At 40.0% G+C, this 19,622-nt stretch overlaps 4 protein-coding genes across 5 annotated transcripts; 2 read left to right on the forward strand and 2 right to left on the reverse strand.

The window, feature by feature from the left end:
• Window positions 1–3,212: 3,212 nt before the first annotated feature.
• mod (modulo) lies at window positions 3,213–5,586 on the reverse strand. The gene is made up of 4 exons (XM_017171408.2): window positions 5,230–5,586; window positions 4,661–4,976; window positions 3,854–4,588; window positions 3,213–3,788 (listed from the first exon to the last, which is right to left on the reverse strand). Exons 1-4 carry the CDS (start codon window positions 5,470–5,472, stop codon window positions 3,439–3,441), a joined length of 1,644 nt encoding a protein of 547 aa, XP_017026897.1. The 5' UTR covers window positions 5,473–5,586; the 3' UTR covers window positions 3,213–3,438.
• A 1,028-nt stretch (window positions 5,587–6,614) lies between these two features.
• krz (beta-arrestin protein kurtz) lies at window positions 6,615–11,697 on the forward strand. Of its 2 annotated transcripts, none has more exons than XM_017171296.3 (2): window positions 6,615–7,407; window positions 10,300–11,697. In XM_017171296.3, the coding sequence occupies exons 1-2, from the start codon at window positions 6,783–6,785 to the stop codon at window positions 11,148–11,150; spliced, it is 1,476 nt and encodes a 491-aa protein (XP_017026785.1). In that variant the 5' UTR covers window positions 6,615–6,782; the 3' UTR covers window positions 11,151–11,697. The 2 variants fall into 2 exon arrangements, with proteins under 2 accessions (XP_017026785.1, XP_070142846.1); XM_070286745.1 differs by lacking the exon at window positions 6,615–7,407 and adding an exon at window positions 9,705–9,835.
• A 4,389-nt stretch (window positions 11,698–16,086) lies between these two features.
• On the reverse strand, window positions 16,087–16,866 carry LOC138928732 (uncharacterized). The gene has a single exon (XM_070286255.1). It carries the CDS (start codon window positions 16,864–16,866, stop codon window positions 16,087–16,089), a length of 780 nt encoding a protein of 259 aa, XP_070142356.1.
• A 1,511-nt stretch (window positions 16,867–18,377) lies between these two features.
• LOC138928733 (uncharacterized) lies at window positions 18,378–19,157 on the forward strand. The gene has a single exon (XM_070286256.1). It carries the CDS (start codon window positions 18,378–18,380, stop codon window positions 19,155–19,157), a length of 780 nt encoding a protein of 259 aa, XP_070142357.1.
• Window positions 19,158–19,622: the final 465 nt, after the last annotated feature.

The raw sequence follows: 19,622 nt of genomic DNA on the forward strand, positions 1-19,622 counted from the left end.
AGCGTCAACGGCTCGAATTTATTGATACTGAGAGAAACCAATTTTGCCTGCTTTTGTGAAAGTAAAACCCGGAAAGGAGAATTTTGTTAGTGATTAAGTTGCTAGAGTTGAAAGTTTGCCTACATACAATATATATTATATATTATATAAATCAAATATACAAGAGATAAAATAGTACTCCAGCGAGCTCTAGTTGTCTAGTTTAGGGAGAGAGTTAGTTACTCGTAGTTGATTATGGTTTCTCCCAAAATCCCGCCCCAGTGCCCTTCACTTTCATTTGCCTTATTATTAGTAGTGATTTGCTAACAACTAACTAAAGCTTAAGCTAAATTACGATAATTACATTTACATCTATTGAAAAGTTAAGTCGAAAGCCACATGAGAATAGAGAGACTTAGACGCAGCCAACGAAATCCATAAAATATGAAACCTTCACGGCCGCAATTAGTTTGGCTTGAATGGGCAAAAAAACAAAATATATACATAGCTCCAACCCGACCCCGGTCCCGACCATTATCGTCAAGTTCACAGACAGACTGATTTAGTGATTCATAACCGACCGATACTGCCCGTGGGGTCTGTGGACCGATTTGAACCCAATCCGGAGTCCGGGACTCCTCTCCGGTTGGCTGGCTGAACTTACTTTCCGTTGCATTTAGTCAAAGGAACGTTTCTTTTTTATATATATTTACACTTTACACTTTAATTGCATGGAAAAGCTCTTTTGAAAATTAACAATTACTGACAGTGAATGCAGAAAGTACTCGTACTTACCTAAATGATGCAAACAAACGAATAACTAATACTATAATTTATCGTATTACATATACAAGAAATATACAAAAAAAAAAGAAATAAAAAAACAATTACATATAAAATAAACCTATATACAACTATCTATACCATAAATACATATATCAGACAACAAAAACATATTTGTGAGCGTGTAGTGACAACAAACAAAATAACAACAAAAACTGAAATTAACAGATATTACAAGAAAATTTATTACTAATAAATGTTAAATATACAAAACTAAACATACACTTGACTTTTTAACAACTTTTAAGGAATTGGGGGAAACAAATTTTGTAGCCTTGGAGGCTATTCTAATATCGGTTAGAAGTTTGTTTTGATAGTAAAGGGAGGGATTTCCAACCCTAGAAGTCATTTATATTCCTGATCGACATCAAAAGACGAGTTGTTCTAGACATGCTTGGCAAGAAATATTTAAATTTAATGCTTTTTTGGCTTAGTTATGATATTTTTAAACTTTGATTTTTAGACAAAATTATTTAGAAACAGGGATAAATATTAAGTTAAAAAATTCAAATATTTCCATTCTTTTTGAAGTTTATTATAATTTTTGTCTGTCAAGCAGTCATTTCCAAACCCATAAATCTATTCTGGATCAGCATCAAAATTCAATATATATATTTTTTTTATTTTATAAGGGATTAAAATTGTCAAAAATCGGTAAAACTTAATTTTTTTTTTAATATTAAGTGCAGTATACAGATTTTTTGAACTAATAGAAATAGAAATAATAAATTGTAAAATTCTTAAAAAAAAAAAACTCCTATAGATTCAAATCAAACAATATATGTTAAATTTTTATACCCTTGCAGGGTATTATAATTTCAGTCAGAAGTTTGCAACGCAGTGAAGGAGACGTTTCCGAGCCTATAAAGTATATACATATATTCTTGATCAGCATCAACAGGGGAATCTTTCTATATATGTCAGGAAGAAATCAATTTTTTTGGCATTTTTGCAAAATTTTATAAGGGGTTACATCATTAAAATTTTTGATTTTGATAAAAAATTGAATTTTCAAAATTTTTAAATGAAGTATGCAGATTTATTAACTGTAGAAAATCTTGCACAGAACAGTTTTCCGATTTAAAATTAATGCTCTTTTGGCCAAGTTATGATATTTTTAATTTTAAAAATCAAGATGTTTTTAATATAAAAAATCAGATTTTATAATACAAAATAATAATTTTCTAAGTCAAGGAATCATTTCCGACCCCATAAACCAGATATATTCTTGATCAGCATCAAGAGGGGAATCTTTCTAGACATGTCCGGAAGAAATAGATTTTTTGGCCATTTTTGCGAAATTTCATAAGGGGTTACATCATTAAAATTAGCAAAAATGGCCAAAAATTTTGATTTCCTAAAATTTTAAATTTGGTATGCAATTTTTTTAAATTAAAAAAACTGACACAAAACTGCTTTCCGAATCGAAATTAATGCATTTTTGGCTTAGTTATGATATATTTTAATTGTTACCTGCAAGGGTATACAAACTTTGGCTGGCCAAAGTTAGCTTTCTTTCTTGTTTAAAATTAATGTACTTTTTTTTGTTACCTGTCAAATATGGATTTATTTTATATTTTATTATAATCTTAGATTTCCAAATTTTACGGCTGGAAAACCCTTCAAGAAACTGATATAATTCCAGGCTGCTGTTACGATATTGATCACCTCAAAGTATCTATTACTTTAGACACCCTTTCCTCCCACACTGCAAACTTTAATTAGTCATCGTCCGGTCTTGAGCAGCTCCTTTGAGCAGCGCCATTAAAGCCATGGCCAAAGACAACCCTCTAAGGGCGTTATGAATTGGGCTCATTATGGCCAGTGACCTAACCAAGCCCTCACTTCAACAGTGCAGTGTGCCCCTCCTCAACATCATCATCATTGGGCCGCCTCTGCTCATTTGCATTATGGCCAAGATGGTATGGAACAAAGGCGCGTTGTGGCTAGCGAGGATGGGGTGCAATGGGAGCGCCATGCTGGAGAAATGAAATGTTTGCGTGTGGAGTGCGACGTCGTCGTTGCTGGCTCTCTCTCTTTCTGCCTTGCATGAATCACTCGACCGGCGACATCGTGTGCAAAGTGTAATGAATCACTTGTCGGCGGGTAAGAGGGAGCTGCCCGGGCCCCCACAAAACAACACACTCATACACACACAGAAAAACACTTATAACCCTATTCACTTACTTACCAGCCGGTACGTGCCGGTAATTTACAATTTGTTGCCTCCCCAAAAGTATGGCCAACACACTTTTGTTTACATCTATCGATGGTTCTTAATCAGCTCAAGCTGTTGATATCGGCCAGGGATTAAAACATGATATTTCAGAACAAATTTTATATTCCTTTCCTATTGGAATGCCACAGGTAAGTAAGTTTCCAAAATCAAATGGTTTTTTTGTGTTCTCATTTTAATTTGTTTCCTGTTTATAAAAACGGTTTAAAAGGTACGGCTACTATTAATATTTCCATACAACTTTTTGTTGTTGTGGCGGGGCGGGGAAGCTCTTACAGTCTAAATCCACTGTATCACGTAGCATTTGATTAAGGGGGGGATCTTGTGGCCGTGATTATGGATACACTTATGACTAAACCAACTTCAGATGCTGTCAGGTTCTAGAACTTGGGTCGCTTCACAAAAGGCTTGGCGCCGTTCTCCTGATAAGGACGCTTGTTGCCAAAGTTCTTGTTGTTTCCGAACCTTTGGAATTTGCCAGGGAACTTGCCAGGGGCACCGGGTCCACCCTGAGCACGCAGATGTTTCTGGCGGTATATTTTGTGCTTCAGCAGCGAGTTGGGCTCTAGGAACAGAGGGTTGTTGTTAAGCAAGTGCTCGTTCAACAGGAAAGACTTGCAGAAGGCATCGTCGCTGGTGAACTTGATCACGGCCTTGTTGGTCAACATCTGGACACTTTCGATGTCACCGTTTTGGCCAAACACTTCCCGCAGCTGCTCTTCGGTGGTATCTAAAGAAATGATTAAAGTGAAATAATTAGATTCTTGACTTTGATCTCTGTTTTATTCAACTCACTGTTGGTCAGATTCGACACCAGAATGGCACGTCCCGAGCTATTGCGCTGGTAGCGCGTCAGTTTCAGCTCCAAGTCGTTTACTGTCTTGCCATTGAGCTGGGCCAAGGCATTTGTGGCTCCCTCCGGCTGTTTAAAGGTGATGAAGGCCAGCACCATCTTGCTGCACACCACATCGGTAAAGTGCACATCGAACTTCTTGAAGATTTTTTCAACGGCATTGGAATTGTAGGACTCGTGTTTGCCCACATTCTCGAGAATCAAGGTGGTCTCCGGGGTCTTGACCGACTGCGATTTGTGCAGCATAGGACGCACGGTGATGAAACGCGAAAAGAACTCGGTGCTGTGCAGCTTGAGGGCTTTTTCGGCATCGCTAACGTTCGAGTAGCGGACAAAGGCCGTCGGGTTGGCCCTGTTGGCCGATCTGGAAACGGCCTCCACGGGACCGATCTTCTCAAAGTGGGCCTTGATCTCATCCTCGGTGACATGGGGTCCCAAGAGGCTCACCACCACGGTCAGCTTGTTGCTTTCATCCCTATCGCGCAGACGGCTTAAAGCCACCACTTTGCCGCCCAAGTTCAGAGACTTTTCTTTGGCCGCCAGAGCAGCCTCGGCACCGGCAGCAGTTTCGAAGGCAACAATCACTGTGTTCTCACCGCTCTTGTTTGTGACGCGGTTCACAATTGAGATCGGTCCGAATTTGGTGAACAAGGCAACCAGATCCTTGTGCTTGTATTCTGCGGATCAAGAAATTACATAATAATATAATATAAAAATATATATAAATAATATAATATTAGTCTCTTTACCTTTGGGCAAGTTACTGCCAAAGATGAGCCTATCCTTGGGAGTTTCGGGAGGAATCCTGCCCACGCGTACTTTGGGAATACCACCCTTCTTGGCTTCCGACTCCTGGCCATTGGCCTGTTCGGTTTTCTTGGCCTTCTTGCCAACGGGCTCTTCCACGGGGGCCTCGTCTTCGGAATCTTCGTCATCATCTTCAGCGGCTTGAAGGCTGCCAAAGGAAGCCTGGCCAGGCTCCAGCTCATCCTCATCACCTTCACTACTATCGTCATCATCGTCCTCCTCAGCCTCGTCATCAATCAAGTCTCCTACATCTTCAGCCTGAAACAAATTGTTTAATATTATCTTTAGAGATACACTTTTTAAAACTTAGATGCATATTATTCTTGATTTAAAACACAAACTTTCTATAACAAATGCCAATTAATTATATTTAATTAATGTAAAGTAAAGCAAGAGTACAGGCTACATATGTAACTTGGCAGCTCCGCAAAAACACATGGCACATGGCAACAGCTTCATAGGGCCACCGGAGCGCCCCTACAGCGGGTTAGCACGTTTTTGTTGAACATACCTGGGAGTCGCTGTCCTCCTCCTCCTCATCCTCCTCTTCGCCACCATTCTGCTCCTCATCATCGGACTCCTCTTCGCTGGACTGTGGAACCTCCTTTGCCGGCAACTTCTTGCCCTTCTTTGGCGGCGATTGGGCCACCAGCTCCTCCTCCTCTTCTTGCGGCTTTACGGCCTTGGCGCCGCGCTTGGCCGGCTTCTCCACTCCGTTCTTTCCCTTGGCGGCTACTGCTTTCTTTTGGGCCATTTTATTTATTGCGTTTCTGTGCTTTTACTAATTGAACAGATCAGAATCAAGTGGATTTAACGCAAAAATGTCGCCGCCGCGTGTTTCGTTTATTGAAAACTCAAAAACCACGTGCGATAGAGATTAGAGGTGGAAGAACATAAGCGATGTATCGCGATACTTAACCGATATTTTTAGCCGGATCTTAAAAACAAAATTTCAGTCTCAAGATAATTATTTATATGCATTTGGTTTTATCCTAAAAACCATTAATTATTTTAAGCTAATCCACCTTTAATTTAGCAATAAAAAGCCGATATTTTTAGTAATTTAGACAATCAGTCAATATATTCCCGGATATTCATCTAGCATATTTTAGCAATAATTTTATTTGTGAGATCAACGATATATTTTATAAGAAAAGTGACAAAATATATCGGAGCTTTTTCTTTTTTATATCGATGGTAACGTGCATTTCAGGTAATAAGAAAAGTAACCAAATTTGTTATGATTTACTAAATTTTATTTAATATAATGTTTCTTATTGGGAAATTGGCGTATTGATATTAAATATTGATTATTTAAAATTCCAAGTAGATTAAATTCATCGTGTTATATGGGAATTTATGGATTAGGGACTCAGGTAAATTTCTTGGGCAGATTTAGTGTAAGAATACTAGAAACAACCTAACTATTTCTCGGAAATGCAAATTCTTTAACTACAAAACTAAGTATAAGGTTTATTAATAACCAAATTAACAAATTTAATAACTTACTTTTTGTTTAAATTGACCTATTTTTTATTATTTTGATCGTTTAGCTTTTTTTCAGAGAATCTAGCTTATTCGATAGTTCATCACTGCCAACACTGAAAATCAGCGAATGAAAGTTAGGGCCTGAAGTATTGATTACAAAAACAATATGCATTTGTATTTTAAATGATTGTATAAAGTGTTGGGTGTGTGCTTTCAACTTGTATAATTGTTTTATTGAATTATTGTTTATATATTGTTGCCGGACTGCGAGAAAGGTCAAAAACTTGGCTAAGCGACTTGGGCTTGCAATTTTAGTAAGACCGTTGCTAAAAATACCATAAATCCATGGCAGTCTTACATTTGTTGTTGGTATTTTCCCTTTAATGGTGTCAAGTGTGGCAAAACCTCTCGCTCAGTGTTGGTAATTACCGAAATAAGTATACACATAAAAAATTAAATTGCAGCGCACACATATATTTATAAAACGTCGCGACGAGCGGATAAGCACCAGAGCAGCGGCGAAAGGATAGCGGCGGCGAAGACGGACGCTCCAGGAGCACACACACACAACCACCAATGAACACACTCAGCGCCAGCACGAACGGAGGTGGTGGAGGAGGAGGAGGCGGAGTCGGCAGTGCTGGAAGTGGGGGAAACGGCGGAGGAGCAGCAGCACCTGGCAGCAATGGCTCCAGCACAAATGTGACAGCTGCCGGGAATGCCGCCGGCGACGAGGCTGGCGGCGATGCCAGCTCACGAAGACAGGCGACGCGCGTCTTCAAGAAGAGCTCCTCCAACGGCAAGATCACCGTGTACCTGGGGAAGCGTGACTTTGTCGATCATGTCACGCATGTGGATCCCATCGACGGTGTGGTGTTCATCGATCCGGAGTATGTCAAGGACCGCAAGGTGTTTGGCCAGGTTCTGGCCGCCTTTCGCTATGGACGCGAGGACCTCGATGTCTTGGGCCTGACATTCCGCAAGGATCTGTATTTGGCTCACGAGCAGATCTATCCGCCCATGCAGCTGGAGCGCCCAATGACCCGGCTACAGGAGCGGCTGATCAAAAAGCTGGGACCCAATGCCCATCCCTTCTACTTCGAGGTGCCGCCCTACTGCCCCGCCTCCGTTTCCTTGCAGCCGGCCCCCGGTGATGTGGGCAAGTCCTGCGGCGTGGACTACGAGCTAAAGGCCTTTGTGGGTGAGTCGTCCACGGATTGTTCGTCTTGTTGGTGCTGGTGGTGGGTGTGTCCCATCGCTTTTGGTGTCCATTTCCATGTCGGGGCGGTCAGGCAAAGTCAAAATCATTGATGAGCGTGTGCCGCCAGTGCAGCCAGCCGTCGATACAGGCGTGTGCAATGTATGTACATAAAGACGTAGTATCTGTACATTCCGCACATACATATATGTATATATCTACTTACAGTGCAGCCTCGTGGAAGGTTTTCCTTTGTTTTTAACATTTAAATGTGACTTTTAATTGTGAACTCTGCCTTTAAAGTTTAGCAAGTGAGGGTTTAGTCTACTTAGATATCGAATTTGTTAAGTTAAGATACTTAATTATCAACTTTTTAAGTTAATTTGAGGAAAGATTTGCAGTTTTTCGTTTTTTAGAGACTTAAATTAGGTTCTAAACCTATTTTTATCATAAAAACTTTGCTCACAAAATCAGATTATGAGGTTTAACTACCTTTTTTAGGTTATTGCCTTTGTTGGTTAACAATTTCTTGAACTCAGTTTGAACTTGTTGACGTTTGACCTGTGGGAGGCTTGACTGTAAATGGGTTATTTGTCAGAGTGTGAGTGGTTTTTGTGTAATTTAGCGCATGTGTCACGCGGTCGGGCTTGGCGGGGTTAATTAATCCAGCTACGTCGGAGGGGGGCTGCGCAGCGCAAAAATGTCATTGGGCTTTGGTGACGCAGCGTTCCACCTAATTGGAATTCGACGCTTCTAATTGGAATCCGACTCGGCCGTACCACCCCATTGTTTTTGTTGTTTTTGTTCGCTTTAATTAGGCGCCGCAGTTGACTTTGCTGACGTTTTGTTTTGTTTTTTTTTTTTAATTCCATATCCATATCCAAACTCGCTGAATGCTGAAATCAATTCTGGAAAGCTTTTGGGGGTTTCTATTTTCGGCTTGTCTTGCTTTGCGCACCTTATTTTGCAATAATTAATAATAATAATTATTAATTTGTAAGAAATTAACCGAGGGAATGCTGCCTGTTCAGCGAAAATTTAAGTTACACGCGCATATTTGCGTTTCGCACGCGCACCTCAACAATCGTTGAGGTTCCTCCTCCGTATTTTTACGATTCCCTCGCAATAATATATATGTACATTCTGTAAACATTACTATCTATTTGGTTTGCCTTGCTTTGTTCGTTAATTTTTTTTGGTGGTTTTATGGCATTCCGTTCTTATCTGTCGGCCAATTTGCGAGCGGCCATAAAGAGATTAATAATGAAAGAGCAGCGATGCCAATTGGCATTTTGGGTGGGCTACACGTACATATATATATAGTATATATCCAAGGGATACTGCGGCTGCACTTGTTTATAATAATACAGTAAATAATGAACGGGAATGAATGGAATGTTTTTTATCTTGTGAAGGCTCTTCAACCGCCGACACTTGTTGCATATCTCGAAGGCGATAAATTACTATGAATGAACCTACAATAAAAAGTAAATTATCCCAAGGCAAAGACACCATTAAAATTAATTGTTATTGTTGATGTAAATCAATCATAAAAATCCTATAAATTAGGCAAATGATTTTCATGACTTAAATATTCATGTAATTTCCTAATTGTAGGGATAAAATCCTTATCAGGGGTTCTTTTTAGTGGGCTATAAATTAGTTTGTTTTATCAGCTAATATTGTTAGCTGTCTCTAATCACAGTGTTTATATAGAAGAGATTTACATAACATTTGACCTGATTTTGTTTGATAACATTTAGGCAAAGGTTGGCATGAATAATTATTATATTTATGGCAAATAAAAATAGTGAAAGTTTGAAATTATTTGGTAAGAATGGGAATTCTAAAAGCATTTTTCGGGAATTTATTTATGTTAGTAAGAAATATGACACATCAACAAAACTATAGGTCTCAATATATCAAAATAAATAAAATAGAAAATGGTAAAATATCAAATTTTGTTTAGAATATCGATATTGCCGAAAAAACGTCGTCATTTATCGATATTTACTTGGTTTTACATCAATTTTCTTTGTAATAGTGACCGAAAAACGTACATTTTTTTTAGAATATCGATATTGCCGAAAAAGCTTGATATTTATCGATCTCCTAATCGATGTTTACCTGGTTTTACACAAATTTTTCTTTTAGTAGTGATCGAAAAAGTCGATTTCTGTTTTAGATTATCGATATTGCCGAAAAACCTCGAAGTTTGTCGATCTCTAAATCGATTTTTACTTGGTTTTACAAAGATTTTCTTTTAATATTGATAACTAAAATCTAAAAACGAATTGATCAGTAAGCCAAACCAGTTTTCAAAACATATTTTCCCCCTGTAAACTCAGTCTTTCCTAGTTTCCTCTAACCAATATCCACTGTAGACTGTCGAAATTCAAAGATCCAAACAATATGTGGGATTTTCTATTCAGTAAGAAATTCGCAGAAAAGATTTCTCAGCCGTTGCTTTTATTTACTTGACTCTGGCGTCTGCTGATTTGTTTATTTAATGTGCCTCGCTTCCATGTTTTTGGCATAAACAATTAGTTTGTGGGCCTCCCCCTCTTGACGTAGCACGATTTATGATCTTCCGAATGGAAAGCATTTCGTTTAATTGGCAACCCAATCGTTTGGCATTGAGCCGCCGTCTATTTTTGGCCCTGCCAAACATCTTTTTGTTTTGCCGGGTTTGAAGACATTTGCGGAATGTGGAATGCGAATCGATCGTTTGCGGTGACTCAGTCACTGGACCATATTTTGTCTCGTCTCGTCTCTAAACAGTGACGCACTGGATTAATAATGTTTAGCTGGGATGAAGTGACACACCCCCTTAAAAAAATCTGTATGCTAAGACTTCTTGGAATCCGATTACTAATCCCCTTTCCCTCATGCTAGGCGAGCACGTGGAGGATAAGCCGCACAAGAGGAACTCGGTGCGCCTCACCATACGCAAGGTCATGTACGCCCCCTCCAAGGCCGGCGAGCAGCCATCGATTGAGGTCAGCAAGGAGTTCATGATGAAGCCAAACAAGATTCATCTGGAGGCGAGCTTGGACAAGGAGCTGTACCATCATGGCGAGAAGATATCGGTCAATGTCCATGTGGCCAACAATTCGAATCGAACGGTGAAGAAGATCAAGGTGTGCGTGCGCCAGTTTGCCGACATCTGTCTCTTCTCCACGGCGCAGTACAAGTCGGTGGTGGCGGAGATCGATTCGGAGGACGGTTGCCAGGTGGCGCCGGGCTTCACCCTGTCAAAGGTGTTTGAGCTGTGCCCCCTGCTGGCGAACAACAAGGATAAATGGGGCCTGGCCCTGGACGGGCAGCTGAAGCATGAGGATACCAATTTGGCGTCCAGCACACTGATCACGAATCCCGCCCAGCGCGAGAGTCTCGGCATAATGGTCCACTACAAGGTGAAGGTGAAGCTGTTAATTAGCTCACCGCTGCTGAACGGTGACCTGGTGGCCGAACTGCCGTTCACGCTGATGCATCCGAAGCCCGAGGAGGAGGAGCATCCGTTGCTGGGCGAGCGATCGCCGAGAGCCAGTCTGGCCGGTGGACAGCCGCTGGTTAGCCTGGGTGATGGCGGTGAGGCCGGATCGGCGGCTGGCGGACAGGCGGCACAGGATGTGCCCACCACCACCAATCTCATCCAGCTGGACGATGATGAGGCGCAGGATGATGATATCATATTCGAGGACTTTGCCCGCCTGCGTCTCAAAGGCGCCGAAACGGAGGCCTAAACGGGATCAGGAATCCGAAAGCATTCATTTATATTGTCCAAACTACAAACAGCAAAATGTTCACACATAATTTTTTCGGCATTTTTGTAACATACGAAATGGATAGAGGAAAATGTAAAGTTTTGATACCAATAGCCAAGTAGCCGCGGTAAAGAATAGTTTGATGTAAGCTATTTGATATGTGTAGTAGGCCATACGTTCTAGTATCTATATAGGGTTTAAGCTGAACAAAGTGTACGAATTTTAAAATGTGAAATTGTTTAACAAATACACAAAATCGACACGGAACACACTTACACAAGGACATAGACCTCCTGCAAACAGTTGAAACGATGCACAAACATTAAATTTATTTATATAACCGAAATGTAAACAAACCATTTTGTATTTCTCAATTTTCAAACGCTCAACAACGCGCAAATGTTATTCCAGACCAATTATGGGAAGAAGAGAAGCTTTAAATTATTTTGTATGGCAGATTACACACCCTTAGTTGAAAAATAAAACCATAAAAAATATATGTAATTACAAAAAAAGCCAAGATTAAGTTATTTATGATTTCTCTTTATTTTGGTAAATGCAAAAACGGAATTACAATAGAAGGTACAAAATATCGGTCTTGCAGAGAGCAATTTTAAAGAGTTTTTAATTAGAAATTCAGCAAAAGCAAAGCCAATTCCTTTAGCAACTAAAAATTTATTAAGATAAATTATAACTAAAACCCTTTCAATCCATTCTAGAGTCTAGAGCTGGGAAGCTATCGATATTTTCCCAGCTTTATTCTAGACCCTGATTAACATTAGGTTGTTTCGATCATTCATTGATCTTACTATAATTGGCAAAGTCCGAATCGAAATTCCTCAACGAAAAATCGAACTTGAAATTACTTTAGAGATACATTTTTGGGATTTAATCAATGGAATAAATAAATTAAAAACATGTTCACAACAAAACAAAAAAGAAAACACAAGGAGCAAGAGTTGAACAACTTTAGGTTCCTTTCATTTGACGGCTGGCGCCTCTAGTAACGACGAAGAAATATATATATAAATTCTAAATATATTTAGGAAGAATATTTGGATAACAAGAAAAACAAAATATGCAAATATAAATATTGTAATCTAAGGCTTTTAAATGCGAACTTTAGCTCGAATTTGTTTTTAGTGCCCCCTTCCGAACCCGCCCGAAGCGACATTGAAACAATGTTGACCATTGGACAGAAATTTACACACAACACACATATTTTAAAATGCATTTTTATAACGCGTATATAAATATATATGTATATTTGTACGTTAACACCGATCGATCGTATTATAGGTTTGTTAGAATGTTTTTATCAAGTGAAAGAGGCGAGTTAATTTATATAAATGTGCATTACAAAACTGGTTAAATGGATACAATATGCTAAAAGAAATATATAAATATATTAGAGCAATTACAATTTATATAAATGTGAATGGCAAGTTGCATTATTTATATAAAAATATGTGAATACGATGCATATATGATTGTATAAAAGGATTTATACTCTAGTTGGGTGTAAGTTGAAGCATTTAATTCGTAAAAAAATCTGTGTGTGTGCATGTCCCTTAAAAATCAGCAATATCACTAGTTTACAATGGTTATAACCACAGTTGCCACTGATTTTTTTTCGGTGCAGTTGATAAGGAATTATGAAATTGAGACAAGTTTAACTTTTGAAAACATTTCTGTGAGTTTGTCCATTCTATAACTCATTTTTAATCTATAAGGATTTCAAATCAATTCAAACTGTACCTAAAAGTATGCAGTAAAATATTTTGGGATTCCAATTCAAAGTTGTAACAATTAAAGATTCATTTTAAACATAAAATAACAAACTTTACTTTCCGATTTTAATGGAAAACTGTACCTTATTCAATATTTCTTAAATTAAATAGAATATATATGAGTATATTTTTTTTTAATTTTAAAATTATTTTTCAAGAAAATTCAATTCAAATTCAAATTTGTAATGACGAGATCCAACTGCACCTAGTCTTTATATAAAGGAAATACTGTGGAAAAAATATTTTTGAATTTTGTAACCTAGTGGAAAGTCACTGAAAAAAAGAAAATACCAAGCTAAATTTAAACATAATTTTTAATGTTTTTATATAAAATACCTTTTTATAACTAGCATACATATTTATATGCATAAATTATATAGCAAAGTGGAGTATTCCCTGCACACAAGAGAGATACCCGGATAATGAGAGGAATTCATTTTATTTTTTATTGTACGTTTTTTGTCTAGTACCAAGATGCATTCAATTTGATAAATGTTTAATTTTAATGTATGAAATATACAAAATTAGGCATTAAAAGAAGCAAGTTAGGATAACACACAGAAGAAGAAAAAATAGTTAAAAATGCTAAAACGTACGTACGAGTATTACATGTACCTAAGTACCAGGAACGCTAAATATATAACATATATATGTGAATACCATCTAGTGTATGTGAAACGAAGACGAACATTGATTGATCTAGCCACCCTAGCCCACGGATCCGAACGGAATATGGAATCTATAACTACCTACCTATGACTAATCAAACCCAAAAACCAAACGTGAAAGATTGAATGTTGTTTGTTTAATGTTATAAAAAATACACACCGATAAAGGCAAGCATCATTTAAATGGATAAAGATGACATTGTTGGACCGCGGCACGTTGGAGGTGCGTATCTAAAAAAAACAAACATAAAGAACAGGAGTGTGAAATACTAGGTTCTGAAAAGCTTTAATATAATACTTGTGTAATTGTAATACATTTTTGGGTTCGTTACCCAATCCCACGCCACTATAGCACCACCCACTTTTGCCTCCAACGTGTCCATCAAATAATTAATATTCTATACAAAACAAACCAACATATACATATATGTACAATATATGCGCATTATGCAAACAAAACAAAACAAAAAATGAATACCGAACACACGGCAAAACAATCTATTCAATAATGAACTCGCAATTCATACTTACGTATTTATAAAAACCAATACATTTATTTTTTATTTGATTGTCAATATTGTTGCACCATTTAGAAAATAATTAATTAATGAATTATTAAATATTTTTGATGTCCAGGCATGCAGAGCGGGTAGAGCAGGGGAAGAAGTAATTGCAACAATGTTGATTGAAAAGAATGCCACACACAACAATTCACTCGAGTGTATTTGCATGAACAGTTTGATGTTAATGTGAGCTACTGAATAATTATGCAATAATAAAAAAGAAAAAACAATAGAAATTCTATGGAATAATATTATACATAAATAATCAGCGCTAGCGAATGGCAACTGCGTGCGAAGAGTAATTTGAATAAACAAAGGAAAATTGTTTTCATACTTCTGGCGGTGTGTGAGTGTGTGGTTTCCTCTTTCCTATTTTCCGTAAAGAATTCGCTTATTAAGGGTTTTAATTTCGGGTTTAATTTTTGGGGCTGCATTTTGAAGAGCTGCCAAAACTCTGGTAGCCCATCTGACCCAAGGATTGGTCCCTGGCCCCCCGGGGGGATCATAATTTATGCATTTTACACAACCTGAATAATTGATTAATGCACAGCGGACTTTGGATCACCGCTGCGGTTTAGATGCCGGGAGCGGAAGTCGGGACAGATGGTCGTCCAGATGAGTTGTTCGCCGAACGGAACGGAACGGAAAACCGCAATGTGGAAAAGCCATTTGCTGTTTGCTGGCTTCCACCCTTCTTCACCTGTTCCGTTTTGCGGAAAATCGCTCATAGAGCCAGCAGATATTATGAGCACTTAAAACGGTCGCCAGGAACGCTGTCCTAGCCATTTTTGAGAGGATTCGCTGCGGTTGTACTGTCTTGGCTATATGTCAGTCAGTCAGGGAGCCAACCTGGTATGGAGTCCAGCGAATCTGTCGCTGGAACTCGAGCAGCAGTTCTTCATTTCCGGTGCAGCTTAAGAGCCGTGATTCCTTCCCGACTCCTTTCATTCTCGATGTATACAAGTGGCTGCAGGAAGAGAAAATGTTTACTTGGCTTTATAATTTACAAGAAAATAGTAAATAAAATATTATAAAATATTATTATCAAATTATAATTAGGTTTAAATAATAAACCTCCCTTAAATTTATGATCTTTAAGAAATAATCATTAAAGAACTTTATTTGTTACTCATTATTAGAAATAATTACTTTAAGGGTCTAAAAAGTAATATAGATTTGTTCAAGTGTAATTGAAAACTTTCTGTTTGTGCTCTGTGGAAAAAGCAAGGAGCAGCAATCGCACAAGCAGCGGAAGTAGCTTGCCTGACCCAAAACCACCCATAACCCAAACCCAAACCCAAGCCAACTCAGTCCATCTACGTTTCGGAGTCGCCTTCTGTCTTCTGTGCTCTGCGGCGGCCTCACCTTTTCTCTCTCGCTGCTGCTTTGTACACTGTATGGTTTTCATTTCCGGTTTCCGTTCCTGTTGAGTTACTTAAGCGGATTACAAGAGCGCCGGCAAAGGAAGCCCCGGCCAGGAGAAGGAGTTGGCCGTCGAAGACCGATCCCCGCACTGGTCCCCGCCTATTCCTGTTTTGACTAACAAAATGTGTTGAATTTTAATTGAGATTTATGGGCTCTACACCTGACGCCCCGTGGCCCCATCTAGCGTTGCCTCATTAGCTTAATTATACACGTATTGAATTTCACTTTCCGCCAGCCCACGCGGCGTATGTGTAATGTATTCATAGTTAAGGTGCCAGGTTGCTGTGTTTGCCTGTGTTTAATTTAACAATTGAGTTAAGAAAGAGAACAGCAAGCTGGTCCAGACTCCAGATTAAGTTATATGTCTCTTAAATCGTGATAAGATAATCCTTCGCAACTAAAGTGTAACAAAAAACAGATTCTTTGCTTGCTTTATACTTTATTTAAATAATCGAACCAGTGCAGGACTCTAAGCCTGGCACTTGGCGTTCTCCCAGAGCTGGGCCTGGGTCTCGTAGAAGTTCACCATCTCCTGCATGCTCACGTTGGCCAGCATATCGTTGACCTTGGGGACGAAGAAGTTCTGGTAGAGGAAGTCGCTGATCTTGGGCTGGATCTGCTCGAGGGCGAAGGGCACCACGATCTTGGTCCACTGGTTCCAGAAATTGTTGGTCGAGATGTCCCACAGAGAGTTCCAGTTGTCCAGCTCCACGCCAGCCAGGTAGACGGTCTGCTGGAAGTCAACCATGCGGAGTCCGGAGGAGTTGGTCAGGCTGCTGGCAAAGCTGTAGCTGCCCACGAAGCGCAGGTCGAAGAGGGCCTCGTTGATCACGTCATTCCGGCGGATGGGCATCTTGAAGCCTCCGATGTTGATGAAGCCATCGACCTCGGCGAAGCCCAGCATCTGGATCTTGGGGAAGATCAGGTCGTAGGCGGCCACTCCGGTCTTGCCATAGTCGCTAGCACTCAGCACCTGGAAGCTGTCCAAACCCTCGATGCGCATGTTGGTGGCATTGCCCACGATCTGGAGATCGTCGTTGACGAACTGGAACTCGTAGAAGGGTGTGCTCAGTGGGGCCAGTGGGGGAATGTTGCCGTAACCGCAGGGCATGATGCCCTTGAAGGCCTGCAGGAAGCGGGTCATCGACGAGGAGAACTGAGCGGCGCCGGCCTGCTGCACCACCGGAGTGGCGTTGACGGCGGCCAGACCCAGGAGGGCCACGATGAGGAGCTGGGAGCAGGAAGCCATGTCGATCGCTGAACTGGTTGCTGAACTGTTCGGTGAACTGCTGGTGAATGGTCAGCTACTGAGGGAAAGCAGCTTTTATAGGGGAATCCTTATCTACGCGGGTGGCACTAGTCGCTTGCCTTTGATCGATTGCCTATCGAGGTAATCGCTTTTATCGGAGCCTTGGAGCATTGATCATGGATCGCTCTATGTGAGTCACTTGTTTGCAGAACGTCAGGGGTTTCCTAGCTGGGTGAGTGGGCCAGACTATACACCGCCTTAAGAGTCTTATCGAGTGATTGTAATATCTAATTGGTTGGTGGCGCTTGATTAAGGCTGCACGAGCCACAAATTAAGGCGGCTAAATGTGTGTACATAAATAAATCTTCCAAATTTAGAATCCATCAATTTCTGTCAATCGAATTTAGAAATTGGTAAATTCTTGGAAACTGCATTTCTGAGAAATCTCAGTGCACAGCCTCATGCATCAAATTAATGTTTAAATAATTTAATTCCCTTGGGTTTGCAAATGTGTTCGGTTTTTTCTGATTTTGTTTACTGATAGGACTTGAGTTCTAAAAGAGTTATTAGTCTAAGAACACTGAAATAAATTTATTGTATATTTTACTAAGTGAATTTTTTTTTCTCTTTTCAGATCACTCTCATTTTCAGTGAGAGTGTGGAAGGGTCAAGGAGCAACCTAAACGTTGCGGTTTCACTTAGTTAATAAACATAAATCTGCAGGTCATCCAAATCATGTTAATATGTTAATACATTTATAAAAGTATAGATGACATTATTGCGTTTTTTTAATGTGATGTGAAATTAAGGAGATTGAGTGGTGTTCTTTGGTTAATTTTACCATTCAAATAGAAGAAGATGAAAATAAATTTGGTAAGAAAATATGTTAATGATTATTAATTATTAAACAATAACATATATATTAAATATTAACAAATATAAAATACATTCACTCGACTATGCCTTTCTGTGTTTATAAAACCTTTAAGATTTCTTAGAACGACTTGGTTATTCTTGGTAAATAGGTTGCTGGAACCATAAATTAATCCAATACATTATGCCCCAAAGACACTTGACAGAAATCGATGGATTCCACAGAAAGCCACTTCGTTTCTCGTAATTTTCAGATTATATATTTTGAACAGGCCACCTTTTTAGAGCACCCACCCGCGAAGCCCAATCAATAAAATGTACATATTCGTTCCACAACTCAGTTGGCAACAAGACTCTCCATACCACTTTGGAAGCCTTTAATCGGGCTAGGCATAGTCTGGTCAAACTATGGCCAAGGAAACCCCAAAGAGACACCCCTCAGCAGATGACTCACGTAGAAGCGATCAATGCTCCAAGTCTCCGATAAAAGAGATTACCTCGATAGGCAATCGATCAAAGGCAAGCGACTAGTGCCACCCGCGTAGATAAGGATTCCCCTATAAAAGCTGCTTTCCCTCAGTAGCTGAACATTAACCAGCAGTTCACCGAACAGTTCAGCAACCAGTTCAGCGATCGACATGGCTTCCTGCTCCCAGCTCCTCATCGTGGCCCTCCTGGGTCTGGCCGCCGTCAACGCCACTCCGGTGGTGCAGCAGGCCGGCGCCGCTCAGTTCTCCTCGTCGATGACCCGCTTCCTGCAGGCCTTCAAGGGCATCATGCCCTGCGGCTACGGCAACATTCCCCCACTGGCCCCACTGAGCACTCCCTTCTACGAGTTCCAGTTCGTCAACGACGATCTCCAGATCGTGGGCAATGCCACCAACATGCGCATCGAGGGTTTGGACAGCTTCCAGGTGCTGAGTGCTAGCGACTATGGCAAGACCGGAGTGGCCGCCTACGACCTGATCTTCCCCAAGATCCAGATGCTGGGCTTCGCCGAGGTCGATGGCTTCATCAACATCGGAGGCTTCAAGATGCCCATCCGCCGGAATGACGTGATCAACGAGGCTCTCTTCGACCTGCGCTTTGTGGGCAGCTACAGCTTCGCCAGCAGCTTGACCAACTCCTCCGGACTCCGCATGGTGGACTTCCAGCAGACCGTCTACCTGGCTGGCGTGGAGCTGGACAACTGGAACTCTCTGTGGGACATCTCGACCAACAACTTCTGGAACCAGTGGACCAAGATCGTGGTGCCCTTCGCCCTCGAGCAGATCCAGCCCAAGATCAGCGACTTCCTCTACCAGAACTTCTTCGTCCCCAAGGTCAACGATATGCTGGCCAACGTGAGCATGCAGGAGATGGTGAACTTCTATGAGACCCAGGCCCAGCTCTGGGAGAATGCCAAGTGCCAGGCTTAGAGCCCTGCACTCGATAGTTCGATTATTTAAATAAAGTATAAAGCAAGCAAAGAAGAACAGTTTTCCTATACTTTGGTTGGATATCTTAACACAATTCCAGAATGAATTTAAAAGTGAAGAAATCTGGCCAAGTTGCTTCATTTATTTTATGAAATGCAACTGCTGAGAGGCTTCAAGTCTTGGCTGCTACGATTATTGAAATATATTATTTGGCAATGCGTTTGAAGCTCTAATAGGGGATGCATCTTAGCTAGAATTGAAGGCGAAAGGTAGAGTTAATATTTACAATTTTAAATATGGTTTATAGGCAATATTGGACTTGTGATTTATGTTATTTGTACTCGGCTTTGAAATGTTCATGTTGCGGAGATATGAATTATTTAGATTAAAATAATATTCCCATTTCGTTTTTCAATAATTTTACTTACGTAAGGTTTTAAAATAATGTAATAATTATAATAAGTT

Source organism: Drosophila kikkawai, chromosome 3R (assembly GCF_030179895.1).
Source record: "Drosophila kikkawai strain 14028-0561.14 chromosome 3R, DkikHiC1v2, whole genome shotgun sequence".
NCBI lineage: Eukaryota > Metazoa > Arthropoda > Insecta > Diptera > Drosophilidae > Drosophila > Drosophila kikkawai.